Here is a 14270-nt window from a genome sequence, read left to right as displayed (position 1 = left end):
ATAACATCCAGAATACACTGGACCCTCCACAGGCTACTACACCATAAAGCAAAAGTCAGCATTACTTGCTTGTCCTTGACATCCATGCAGGTTCAGCTGTGAAAAACACCAAAACAAATTCCCCAGACATACTACATGGATGTTGACATCCACAGGAGCACAGTAGAGCAAAGCTACGGTGTTTACCAAGGATTTTTCAAGGTTATAGATCTCACATATGAGCTCCATAAAGACAGGCAGGAAGGCAGTAACCTCCTTTTTCTAGGATATGAATGTCAGCCCTTAACGAATTTGACAGCCTTTATTCACAGTGTATACAAAAATCAGTATATTCTGTTACACGTATATACAAACTTAAGGAAGGGACCACTAACATCAGAGACTGGTGTTTTGCATTAAATAATCATCGTTTATAAAGCAACATCCTTCATGTAAACCCTTGTGGTAAGGAGATGTCAGTATGTTTTCTCTTATAAACCACTTAATTCCCCTTGGTGGATATCATCAATTCTGCCATCCGAAACTAGCTGGGTAATGAATGCCAACAAATGCAGTGAGCCCACTGTATGCCAAGGCATCATAAGGTCAAGTTAATCTATTTTTAAATAGCATGGCCATTGGCAAAGAGTAGCCACCAGAAACAATGGACATGTTGGGTTCACTGTCCTTGCGTTATTTTTTATAAAAGTTGTAGAATGTTCCACAGTAAAACCTAAATATATCCTTCAGAGAGTGGTCTTTTGGCACCAACAACAAAAACAGATTGATTTTTGAAAGTTTAAGTTAAAAAAAAAAAGACATAAACACAAAGCTCAGTTTAAGAGCAAGAGAGGACAAAAATCAGACTGTTTTCTGCAGCAAAGATCCGATTTTCTCTTGGCTGGAAAAACTGTACACAGGGACAAGGCTACAAGAAAACAGAGGTAAAGTGTCATTCTTCTGGATGCTGACATAGACCAGGTCCCACATAAACAGAAAACAGGACAGCTCCTCATCATCCTCTTGAATGAACATCTGAAATTTCACCTCTTAAACCCCACCTAGAGTCAACAGGCAGAAACACTTAAGTATAATTCATGAAGCCTTGTCAGTTATTTATTTATTTATAGCTCAGTATAAATTATTAGACAGAGAACCAGCTGATCAGAATGCCTAGTGATGAGAAAATGAACATATTAGGATCCAAATTGAGAGGAAATCAAAGAGGAATAGAGAGGAAAGGAGGAAACATATTGTGGATGGCCTGATCTACATTCACCATCCTAATAAGAAGCGACGAGAAAATTCATTCATGCGGCCAACAAATGTTAGTGAGCACCTGTGGAAACAGTGACAGACTTTATCTTCTTGGGCTCCAAAATCACTGCACATGGTGAATGCAGCCATAAAATTAAAAGACGCTCGCTCCTTGGAAGAAGAGCTATGACAAACCTAGCTAGCATACTGAAAAGAAGAGACATTACTTTGCCCACAAAGGTCCGTCTAGTCAAAGCTATGGTTTTTCCAGGAGTCATGTATGGATGTGAGAGCTGGACCATAAAGAAAGCTGAGTGCCAAAGAATTGATGCTTTTGAACTTTGGTGTTGGAGAAGACTCTTGAAAGTCCCTTGGACTGCAAGGAGGTCCAACCAGTCCATTCTAAAGGAAATCAGTCCTGAATATTCATTGGAAGGACTGATGCTGAAGCTGAAGCTTGAATACTTTGGCCACATGATGAGAAGAACTGACTCACTGGAAAAGACCCTGATGTTGGAAAAGATTGAAGGCAGGAAGAAAAGGGGACGACAGAGGATGAGATGGTTGGATGGCATCACCAGCTCAATGGACATGAGTTTGAGCAAGCTCTGGGAGTTGGTGATGGACAGGGAAGCCTGGCGTGCTGCAGTCCATGGGGTTGCAAAGAGTCAGACATGACGGGGCGACTATACTGAACTGATGACTTGCCAGGTACTATTTTAGGCAAATAGAGGCATGAACACGTGAGATAAATTTCTTATTTTCATGAGCCTTACATTCCAATGGGAAGAGAGACAGACAATAAAGAAGCAACAAAAGAAGATAATGTGAAATTATATCAAGGCTATGAAGACACAAAACAAAATGGGGAGATGGCATGTGATCATGGGAGCTCTCTTATATGGGGCTCAGTGTGAACACTGGGGCCAGCTCAGACTGGCTCTGGAGAACCAATTACATGCATCTCTTTCTAACTTCAGTGATGCAACAAATCAGTATCTCCCTGCCACCAGAGCCAGTTGTTAAGTCTTTAGGAGCACACCACCAAGTGAGAAGGTCTTTCTGAAGAGACACTAAATAGACAAGTCAATCTTATGACCATCTTGGGTGGGGTCAGGGGGTAGGGGAGGAAGCAAGCCCAGAGACCCCAAAAGCAGAATCCACAGGAAACCAAGCAAGATAAAGTACTATGTTTTAAAACAAGAACAGAATTATTTTGTTAAGCTATTGCAATACATTCCAATTGGTCAAAATAAACACACAATGTCAAAACAAAACTCAAAAAAGCACAAAGAACTATATTCAATTGTGTAATGGTCCTAAGTCCCTCATTACAGCGAGGGGAAGGGTCTGGTGGTGGTGTTGTGGTTTTTAAATTGTGTCTTATTTATTGTCTCCATTCTGTCTATAAAAAAAAAGTGGAGGGACAGTTTTGGTTTCTGGGTAATTTGCAAAACCACAAAATTCACTTACAAAAATATGTAAGCGTGACCTATAATATTACCAGTTTGGGAAACTACAATCACACCCTTTTAAACTTTTGGAGTCTGGGTTATTCAGGGAATCTTAGCATTTTTTGAATGCAAAGGAACGGAAGGGGCATATCCACTTATTTTAGGTATAAAGAAAGGTCCAAATAGGTAACATACCAGAGATAACAGCACTAGTCATCTAGCTTGTTCACTATTATCTGTTTCATTTGATGCCATATTTGTTTTCTTCTTCTTTTTTTTTTCCCCAGCCTCACCGTGCAGCATGTGGAATCTTAGTTCCTCAACAAGAGATCAAACACATGCCCTCTCCATTGGAAGCACAGAGTCTTAACATCTAGACTGCCAGGGAAGTTCAATGCCATATTTTCAATGTCACTCTATATCCTAGGACAGTGTTGCTCAAAATTGAGCATGCATCAGAATCACCTGAGGACTTGTTTAAAACATCCACAGGCTGCACCCTCCTGAGTTTAGGTATCTGCAGGGCTGGAGTAAGGGCCAGGAATCTGCGCATATAACCAGTTCCCTGGTGATGTAAATGCCACTGGTCTGGAGACCCTGCTTGAAATTCACTGACCCAAGAACTGGAAGCATGGGTTTTGCAACCCAACACAGCTGAGTTCCAGCTCCACTTCAGCCACCTGTATGACCCTTGAAAAAGCCACCCAAACCCTCTGGACTTCAGTCTCTGACACATAAGTCCAGTTGGGAGGAATAAAGAAATGCCCATAAAGCACTAGCTCAGCCAAGGGCCAGGTATTTTAGAAGCAAGTGCTCAAAAAATACTAGTTACATCCTACAGAAATGTTTCCTTAATTAATCATCATAGCTCCCCATTATCTGCTGTTTCACTTTCTGTGATTTCAGTTACCTACAGTCAACCACAGTCTGAAAATATTAAATAGAAAATTCCACAAATACACAATTCACACATTTTAAATTGTGCACCAAGTAACATGATGAAAGTTCCCACCTTCCCGCTCTGTCCTGCCCAGGACATGAATCGTCACTTTGTCCAGGGTATCCTGCCCATTAGTCACTTAAAAGTTCAGTTATCAAATCAACTGTCCAGGCATAGCAATTCTTGTATTCAAGTGATCCTTATTGTGCTCAACAGTGGCCCCAAAGCACAAGAGGAGAGATGTTGGTAGTTCAGATCTGCCAAAAAGAAGCCATAAAGCACTTCCTGGAAGTGAAAAGGTGGAAGTTCTCAACTTAATAAAATCATATGCTGTGGGGACTTCCGTGATTAAGACTGCACTTCTACCCCAGAGGGCAAGGTTTTGATCCCTGATCTGGGAAGTAAGATCCCACATGCCACATGGCACAACCAAAAAAAAACATAAGCTGTGGATACTAAGATCTACAGTAAGAATGAATTTTCTATCTGTAAAATCATAAAGAAGGAAAAAAGAAATACATGCTAGTTTTGCTTTCATACTTAAAACTGCAAAGTTGCAGCTGCAGTGCATAAGTGCTTCGATATTAATAAGATGGAAAAGGCATTAAATTTGTACAGTAAGGTATTTTTAGAGACCTCATTCACATAACTTTTATTACAGCATACTGTTTTAATTTGTTCTATTTTCTCATGTTGTTGTTAATTTCTCACTGTGCCTAATTTGGAATGTACCATTAGAAAATACTTTACTTTTCTCCTTTTTCAACATACACTAGAATAGTTAAAGTTCAAAAGATAGATAAGATCAAAGATTGGCAAAGATATGGCAGAAATGGAACATTTATAGCAGCTTTATCCATAATAGGCGAAAAAAAAAAACAGTCCAAATGTCCACTGAGAAACAAAAATATAAACAATCTGGTATATGTATGCAATGTAACACTACTCCACAATACAAAACAACCATGATACACACAATATGAAATCTCCAAAATATTTTGTTGAGGGAAAAAACCGAGACACAAAAGAATACATAGTGTATTATGTCATTGATATGAATTTCAATGACAGACAAGACTAACCCAAGGTGAGAGAAATCAAATAGTCAATGCCTCTGGAAGAGGTGGAGGGAACTGACTGGAAAAGTATAGGAGGGAAATTGCTAAGGTAATGGAAATGCTTTGTATCTTGATTTGGGTGAAGCAGACATGAGCATATACATTTGTCAAAACCCATCAAACTCTATACTTAAGATCTGTGCATTTTACTACAGGTAAATATAAACCTATAGTATATATAGTACATGTATATGTATCTTATTATATATATGAAGTGATTTATTTTATATAGCATATATATGTAAATTTCTTAAGGCACTTTTGTGACAAAAAACTGTCATCCCTCATTTAAAATAAACCAACTCCAACCTGGTAGATCCATTTAGCTTGATTCTTTCACAGACCAGTCCTATTTCATATACCATTTACAACAGACTAGTTTGGTCTGTGCAACTTGCCAGAGAGCTGCCATGAAACAGAAACAGCAGAATTTCCTCCCACAAGAAGTTTAAGGTGCAGACAACTCAAAAGTATTATTTTCCTTTACCAAGTAGAAGCCTATTTAAAATTATTAAAACACAGTAATGAAAACACAAGAAGAACAATTTTGTAGTATAATTTAAATCATATTCTCAATATGAAAGAGAAGGCTGGTGATGGTGAAGCCTGGATGGGAGGGGAGTTTGGGGGAGAACGGATACACTATATATGTATGGCTGAGTCCCTTCCCTGTTTACCTGAACCTACTGCAACATTGTTAAATTGGCTATATCTCAATACAAAATAAAAAGTTTCAAGCTACCAAAAAAAGAGAGAGAGAGAAGGCTGGTGAAATGCTCTCCAGTGCCTTCTTTCTGTAATGAAGATGTTACAAGAGCTGCCTGTGCCTGTATAATCATGACTGGAAATAGTAGCTTTCACATTGTGGTGGATTTCAGGCCATTCAAATGTCCCCATCCATAACTTGATTCCACTTCAAGAACAAGTAGGTTTGCATACACACACATGCACAGACACTTTCTATGAGCATTCTTGCGTAGCACACAGAATAATTCCGGGTGAAAGGAAATAAGATGGGGAGACACTAGGTTCCTTCAAACCCAGAGGCGTCTGATTCCAAACACACTTGATTATCTGATTGACCTTTCCAAAGTTTCACCATGATGCAGCACTGGGACAAAGCCTCCCAATCTTTGGTAACTGGCGGAGTTAGTTCCTAAATGCTAATGTTCATTTTTTAAAGTATCATTTATATTGCACTTTAAGATCCTGTTTGTACATAGGCATTATTTTCTTCCACAAGACTGGATGCTCTTAGAGATTGAGGACTGTTTGGTAAACTTCATTTTATCTCTAACATTGCCAGCTCAGTACATAGCACATAAGTGTCTCAAAATGTTTGGTGATATATGGAGCAAGCGGAACCAGTTTTAATGCAGTAATGGTAATAAACTGGGTTATTACCATTCTATACCTAATACCTAATAAAGTGCTAACAGTTTTTTTTTTTTTTTTATAAATTTATTTATTTTAGTTGGGGGCCAATCACTTCACAACATTGCAATAGTTTTTTAAAAAAAGCTAAACTTAAAAGCTAGACATAGAAATAAATAACTGCCCCAATTTCACTTGAAACATAACAATAATAGTTAGTCTTTATTGAGCACATATTATGTGGCAGGCACTATTCTGCGTTTATAAGTTTATGTAATACAAGATAGCCAGTTTACAGATAAGGGAGACATATTTCCAGGTGAGACAAAGTGTTGGACCTTAAAGCAAAGCTGAGGCGATGTGCAGTAAATGAGGCATATTCTCTCCTTTCAATGAGCTTACCACCTTGTATGGAAAGAAGGGAAGGGATCTAACACATAGTTCAGAATAAGTAAAAAAAACCTACAAGACACACATTTAGGGGAGTCCAGAGGAAGGATGATTTCTTCATTCTGGCAGGATGCCTGAGGGCTTCTTGGAGGAGGTGTGCAAGCAGATAATGAAAACACAAATGGAAAGAGATTTCCATAACTACCAGTCCCTCAGCTCCCAAAGCTACCAAAAGGCCCGTCTCTTCTCCCTGTCCCCCTCCTCCACTTCATCTGGAACAAGGCTGTTTCCAAAAGAGGACTAGCTCAGCCCAGCTCTCTTTTCCTCTGACACAGTCCTCCAGCTGCTGCTTGCCCTTTCAAGCACGCAGGCACATGTGTGAACTTTTCACCAGGGCGCAACCTGGTGCTTTTGCAGGGAAGAACCTGCATCACGGTGCCTGGTCCCTTTAAGGGAATCCAGTCCTTCTCCGTTGGACTACATCAGGGACAGCCCTGAGCCTATACCAAACTAAGATGCAAGGGACTCCCCCCAACCAGCAGCCATCAGAAGGGTCATCATTCCTCTCCAAGCTTCTGAGAGGTGAATTTGCTTCCACTCCCTCCTCTCAAGTGCGCCCCTCAGGTCTCCCACACTCATCCCCCACCTCTTCCTCCTTGGTGGTTAAGGCTCTGCAACAAGGATTTTCAAACCCTCACTCTTGGCATCTGTGTGACCTTGGGCAAGTAACGGAACCAACATCAGTAAATGAAACAACGCCAGTCCCAGCTTCCTTATACATGAGGTTTATAAGAAAAACTTGCTCTCAGAATTGTTGTGCATCAGAACAAAAGAGTGCAAGGAAAGCATTTTACACAGAACCTGACACATAATAAGCGAACAAGAAATAGCAGCTATAATCATCTTCACAGGGATGATGACGATGGTTGCAGTTATGGGGATGGCGGTGATGTTGGTGGCAGTATAAACTTGGGCTTGAATGGCACTGAAATACCCTCTCTATTCTCTCCCCCCACTGCCACCCACAAGTCTGGGGCTCGGCCACACTGGTAGAGACACATGCGTCATCCAGCTGTGGGGTGAATGCAAGATCTTCAGGCTGCAGGCTTTGGGAGTGAAAGGTGGTGATGCCCTCACCCACCTGGCCGGTCACAGGATGATGCTGATTTTCTGATTAAGGAGGTCCAATAATCAAAGACCCTCACCTCCTTCATACCCATCCTCCAGGTCTGAAAACAGCTACGAGATCAAAGAACGCAGTAGCTGCGCCCGCTGCAACACTCGCCCAGGGAGCCAGGAGAGCGTCCACTTTGCCCCTGCCTCAGTTCCCCAACTCTCCTCCAGGTGCAGGCAAGCCACTGCTGCACTTGGTGGCGGAGATAACAGGTTAGCAAACCCGGCCAGGGAAAAATCTCTGCGCCTCCCCGAGCTAACCCTAGCCCCTCTTCCCAACGCAGGTGGGCAAACCCAGAACCTCTCAACAACTTGGTGTACTTCACCATCACTAGGCATCCGGCCTCAACATTGCCCCTATGCCGCGTTCGCAGGAGAAAAGCGGGAAATCGGAAGGAGGGAGGGGGGAAGCTCCTCAGGCCGGTTCCCTTTTCTGGGGGCGCCTCCAAGAGGCGCGTCCCGACTTACCTTGTCTGACGGCTTTGAAGGTGACGGCCTCCTTGCAGCTGTCGATGACTCCCAGTACGTCATAGCGGGGCAAGCCGGACACCCGGATCCCCTGCACCTCCAGAAGCAACTCGCCCTCACCCAGCCGAGGGCCCTCGCCGCCGCCGGGAAGCCCCGCCGCCTCGGTGGCCGTCACAGCTCCGACATACGGAAACTCTCCGTTCTCCGCGCCCCCCAGCACCGTCACCCCCAGCTCTCCCTGGGGTCCCCGCTTCACGGTGCATTCGTGAACCCTGCTAGTCCAGTGGTTCTTCTTCTGGATCACTTTCGACATGATGAGTTACAACCCTCCTACCCCCGCCAAAAAAAATAATGATAAAATGAGAGACAGGTGCCCCCCACAGCACAAGCCCCCCAAGCCCCTGCTGGTTCATGGGAGAGACATCTCCCCCCAAACAACACAGCGGGAGAGAGAAACTTGGCAGCCTCGCTCCCTTGCACACACTCGCTCACTCAAGCCATCATAAAACAAACTTTCTGGGCTTCCCCGCGAGCCCTGCACAGGCGCCCGCGAGCTTTGTTTGCATTCCGGTGCTTCTCGGTCCACGTTCCGGCGCCCGACCGTGCTCTCTGGGACCAGAGTCCACTCTGCGCCGCTTGGATTATTTTTTTTTCCTTCCTTCCTTTCTTTCTTGCCTCTTAGAAATGCGGTGTCTCCTCTTTGCCTCCCGCCTGGCTCGCCTTTCCTCGCTGGCGGGCAGTTTCTGAGGGTGAGGGAAGCCCTTCTAGCCAGTTGCTGGGAGCCCTGGAGACGCTGTAGCTGAGCGGGGGCGGGGGGGACAGGAGGGAAGTGCCTGCGTCCCCTTTAAGCAGATACAAAGGCTCGGCTTGTTTTGTTACAGTTCATTCTATTCCGCGCCGCCGAGCGCAGCGGCCGGCGAGAGGAGACGCGCGCGCATGCGCCCCGCGACCGCCTGCCGGCCGGCCCGCCCCACCCCGCCTTCCCGAAGCGAGAGATTCCAATGTGCTTCCCGTTGGGTCCTAAGTCCGCCCCTTCCAGGATCAGCCACTTTTCTCCCCCTTCACACACCCCTCTCATTCCTACTTTTATTTCAGTGCTCACGACTCTGCATAGCCCTTCGGGGGTCTGGGAGACGAGCAAGTGTTTTACTCCAACTGTCTGCAACTTTTGAAAACACGGGCAATCTGCTTGGGCATTTTAAAACCATTTCAAACAGGTGGGGGTTGGGACGGCTCACACTCACCCTTGCGCTCACAAAAACGCACACACGCACGCACTCACGCCGGCCTAAGCTTCCTTACCGCCCCCGGCCAGTGGCTGGCCAAGCTGTCGGTCACCCAGCCCACCCCCCGCCGCAATTCCCTCTAATACCCTGAACCCAACCCAGAGGAGTGCGCCTGCCCGGCTTCCCCGCAGCCTGCTCTGTGCGGGCGGGTTCGGGTCTTGGAGCAGGGTGTGCTCCAGTCTCTGCGACCCGGGGGAGGGGGCGGCCAGTGGTTGTCTCCCAAATGGGATCCGTCACACACTCACACACGTATACACACACTTATCTGCATCCTTAAACTTTAGGGCCAACTTTTCTAGACGCAGATAAAGTATAAGGCGAGGGAAAGAAGCCAAAAAGCAAGAGGGGCTTGGGGTCTTCAACCGAAAAGAGTCTAGCTCTTTAAAACTCCCTTGCGGCCAGCGACTTCAGGAGCTAGGAGTCTGTCCCGGACTCAGGTTCCTGGCTGAGCTGGGCAGCCTGTGGACCCGCCCCGGGGCCAGGAGATAAGGCTCACTCCTGGGTCTGGGATCTGCACCCGAGTCCTGGCGCCCGCGGGGGCGTGGGCGCGGCAGCCACCTCTCGGAATTCGCAGCCGGGAGTTGCTGCTGCCTCGGGCGCCGCCCGAGGGCGGGGGTAGAGCCAGCTAGTGTCCCTGCTAGGTTTCGGAACGTACTCGGGGGCTGCGGACAGAAAGAATATCCTGCACCGGCAAGGCTACCCTCCCCAAATACTCCCCAATTGGCCTGGGCGATAGTCTTCTAAACATTTTCTTTTCCTCAGTGATTTATAGCTTGTTTATCCATCTTGGGTCACAAGTGAGATTTCAAGTGCTAAATAAGGGAGATGAGTGTAAAGGACTCCGAAAGGATGGGGTGCCACAGAGGTCACGGTTGAGAGCCGGGCTCTGAGGTTTAGGTTCTCACCGGTCCAGTGTCCGTGTGATCTTGACCAAGCGCTGGGACCCCTCAGAGCCTGAGTTTTTTAAGTAAGTGTAACAATACCTGACGAGATTCTTGGGAGGATACGGGGAGGACACTTGTAAAGTGATATATAATAAAAGCTTACCAGAAGTAGCAGTACTAGTAGTAGTTTGAAAAATTAGGAATCATTCGGGGTTTCAAGTTACATGGTGATTCCTCCTGTTCTTTCTAAAACTTATATATAGGCATACATTTAAATATTTTAAAGCACTCCTTATAGGGCACTATTCTAATCCAATAAAAATAAGAGAAGAACGTTGCTACTTCTCTCTTGAGATATCCAAAACTGAAAAATCCTATTGTCTTCTAGTATTTGTAAAAGAAGGAAGTGACCAGTTTTCCATGGCTCTTCTTGGTAAGGGAAACCATCTTCAGCCTCTTTTCTCAGAAGATACCCATTTGTCTCCAACTTGACTGGATCAAGACGAATGAGAAGTTAAAAAGGTTCAGTCCCAAAACCAAAGATCCAGCCAGTCAGAATCTTAAGGGTAGGTTCTATCATCTGGATGTTTAAGGTTGCCTTTACATGGTGCTAGTACACACCACTGAGGTCCACAAGTCTATCATCTTGATTCCTGAGCTCACAGACCCTTTTAGGGAAAGAATCAATGTCCATATTTTGTTGGACAGTATATGCTCCAGGAAGGTAGTGGATTTTGGCAGTTTGGTTTACTAATGTATTCCCAGTTCTTAGAACAGTATCTGGTACTGTTGTAGGAAGGGGGACCCCTTCCAAACTGGGCTCTTGTCTAACATTCAGAAATAAATTGTCCGAGGAGACACATGTGCTGACAAAGCAAGAGATTTTATTGGGAAAGGGCACCCGGGTAGAGAGCAGTAGGGTAAGGGAACCCAGGAGAACAGCTCTGCCAAGTGGCTCGCAGTCTCGGGTTTTATGGTGATGGGATTAGTTTCCGCGTGGTCTTTGGCCAATCATTCTAATTCAGAGTCTTTCCTGGTGGCGCATGCATCACTCAGCCAAGATGGCTGCTAGCGAGAGGGATTCTGGGAAGTGGATGGACACGCGGTGTCTCCTTTTGACCTTTCCTGAACTCTTCCGGTTGGTGGTGGCTTATTAGTTCCGTATTCCTTACCAGGATCTCCTGTCATAAAACAACTCATGCGAATGGTTACTGAAGGGCCTGGCCAGGGTGGGCGGTTTCAGTCAGTGTGCTTCCCCTAACAGTACCTTGTTAATGTTCGAGTGTTTGGTGAGTGAATCCTCTTCCCAAAATGCACATTTTTGCGTACCACCTTCAGAGTGAAAACAGATTTCCCTACAGATCGTTGGTAAGCTTGACCTATATCACTGCCCACACTCCATATTCTACAACTGTGGGTACCTACCATTACTTGCCAGGAATTTCTCCCACTTGCCTCTAATCAGCGGTCACCTACCTAGAGTCCAAACAATAGACACGATCAAGTGGTCGGCAGTTCCTCCCACTGGCAGCAGCACCATTTTCTCTCTCCAGGGTTCCACATGACCCTGAAGCTGAGAAGAGGAAAGGACTTGGAATTTAGCCTACTTCAGATTCTAGGTGTGGAATAACCCCCCAAAAAAGAAGGAAAAAGTGAGGGCACAGACAGCAGGGTAAAGAGAGGTATAGAGAGACATATTAAAATCCAGGAATTTAAAAAGAAGTAATTTGAACTTTCAAAACAGCTAAGACTGCCAATTTCCAGACATTTAGTTTATGATGTTCCCAAACTCTCTGCCTCTCTTCTGAACCTTTCTGTCTGTTCTATTTCTCCTGGTTCAGTTCCTGTGTCCCAGATTGGAAGGAGCTTCAGGGCAGAAATCATATTTATTCTACCCAGACTTTGAATCCTCAGCACCTAAACCCATGCCTTGAGGTGAGTATGCACATACATACTTGATGAATCAATGTGTGAATGCATGGGTGAAGTGTGACCTTAAACTATGTAGTATGTGACCTTTAGAATGAAACCCATTTAAATTCTCTGGCCTTTCAGCGGTTAGTTAGGCCTACACATTTCTGTTGCAGGGGGTGTGAGTGCCCTGTGGCATGGCCAAAAACTTAAGTAAGAAAAAGAAAAAAAAAACATGAAACCCATTTAGATTTGGTGGCTAAAACTGATATTTGTAGATTGTTTTCTTAAGAGTTTATAGTTATCTTGAAGTAGATTTTTCTTGAATATATATGAAGAAGAACTCTGTGTTCTGGCTTCTCTCACTTACATTATACACTCTAGTGGGGGAAATGATGCCATAAAATACCTAACTTTGAGGTTTACCAGGTGTGCCAGGATCGTTATGTGCATTATTTTATTTAATCACTACAACAATTGTGTGAGGTAGGTATGGCCTTGATTTTGTATGAATGACTTTGATTTTAGAGGAAAGTAAAGCTAGATAAGTAAAGAAACTTGCTCAAGAGACTGGAAATGATAGAGCTAAGATGTGAACCCAGGGGCCCGAACCAAAGCCCAGATTCAGAATTACAGTTCTATGGGAGGGGTAGGATGTGGCCATCCACCATCTAGCATATTTGGGTACCAGCATATTTTGGCTCCAGTATCCACCACGTTAGTGGGTGCATACCAGTTAAGACACTCTCTTATCTCTTCCTTTTAAACTGAAAGAATACAGTGTTCCACTCTGGAATCCAATCTGCAACCCTCCTTCTGTGGGCTCTGAAGATCAAATAATTTACTGGAATGTAAAGAGGATTAATTTGCAAACATTTCTGAAGTGTCTAGAGATCTGTGGGCTCTGTTACAGGTGACATGCCAATATACTGTTACTACAGAAGCAGTTCAACAATGAAATCTTAAACGTGATTAAGAAGTAAACTGTGACATAATAAACCGCAAAAATGATGGTCTTATTTTCCTATAGCTAGTTCCACTCGAAGAAGAAAATCCACAGATATTAAATTGTGCATTTCTTTCTTCCAAAGACATTTCTTTTCAAAGGTTTCTAGTTGTGAGTAAAGAAAGCATTACTGCAGTCTAAAGTGGTAACTTACCTCCCTTTTCTGAAAATGTGAAGATAGGAGATAAGTTGGTTGACTGTGAGGCAAAAGAGGATATATAAATTGGTTATCTTTTAGTTTCTGAAGAATGTCATCAAGAAGCATATATTATAGATATCAAAGTAAATGCTTCATATTCAATAAGGTAACTGACTCCAAACTGGTAATTTAGAGCAGATCAACAAAGGAAGTTAAAACCCTTATTTCAGATAGAGGGAAACAGATAGTGAGAACCACTTTCTGAGTCATCTCCTGGAGGCACTTTTACGATTCACTTGATAACATGTTCTTTTCCTCACAGGGAGGCAGACGGGTTTTTTCTGACCACAGTACCCCTCTAGTCCTTTCAGCTAGGGAAGAAAAAATTAAATGTTAATTCTCGTGATCATCCAAGACATCGCATGTGAACTATTATTTTCATATCCTAGAGGAGGAACTCCAGGAAGAGAGTTTAATCCTGGCTAATGTTCTGGTTCACTTCCATGGGAAAAAATTAATATTGGTAACTGGAACATTTCAAATTTCAATGTTGGCTGTGAGGAACCAAGAGAAACCCAAGAATTTATTATGGGAATGAGAATCTCTCCTAAAATTTCCCAAATATTCAGCTACACTGTAGCATATCATCCTGCATAATTCCACTGAAAATATACCTGGTGACAGTAAATTTCCTCATGAACAGGATATTTGCAGTTTTCTCCATAATAGATATTTGTATCTCTTTTATTTCATCTCCCACCAACTCTATGAAAATATAATAATTGGAACATGGTAGATGCTTAAATAATAATTTGATTATTGCAGGTGTTCATTCGGTGTATGTCTTCTTCTTATATATTTTAACAATTTTTATTGCACTGAAGCCGAACT

At 43.8% G+C, this 14270-nt stretch overlaps 1 protein-coding gene and 1 long non-coding RNA gene across 21 annotated transcripts in view; one reads left to right on the top strand and one right to left on the bottom strand.

Annotated features, from left to right (window-relative positions):
* Positions 1 to 9064, bottom strand: part of MAGI1 (membrane associated guanylate kinase, WW and PDZ domain containing 1) — a 635735-nt gene extending 626671 nt beyond the window's left edge. For all 20 annotated transcript variants that reach the window (XM_081528465.1, XM_081528468.1, XM_081528472.1 and 17 more), the window contains exon 1: positions 8154 to 9064. In XM_081528465.1, coding sequence (XP_081384591.1) covers positions 8154 to 8466 — 313 coding nt within the window. In that variant the 5' untranslated portion in view covers positions 8467 to 9064. The remainder of the gene's footprint in view (positions 1 to 8153) is intronic.
* A 2303-nt stretch (positions 9065 to 11367) lies between these two features.
* LOC145520946 (uncharacterized) overlaps positions 11368 to 14270 on the top strand; it is a 131259-nt gene continuing 128356 nt past the window's right edge. The window contains exons 1-2 of the long non-coding RNA XR_014064941.1: positions 11368 to 11461; positions 12165 to 12258. This is a non-coding gene — a long non-coding RNA (uncharacterized LOC145520946). The remainder of the gene's footprint in view (positions 11462 to 12164; positions 12259 to 14270) is intronic.

This window comes from Giraffa tippelskirchi, chromosome 9, assembly GCF_054371585.1.
Source record: "Giraffa tippelskirchi isolate mGirTip1 chromosome 9, T2T-mGirTip1v1.2.pri, whole genome shotgun sequence".
NCBI classification, from domain to species: domain Eukaryota; kingdom Metazoa; phylum Chordata; class Mammalia; order Artiodactyla; family Giraffidae; genus Giraffa; species Giraffa tippelskirchi.
Note: the sequence above shows the minus strand (reverse complement) of the source record. Positions and strands in the feature narration are given on the sequence as shown.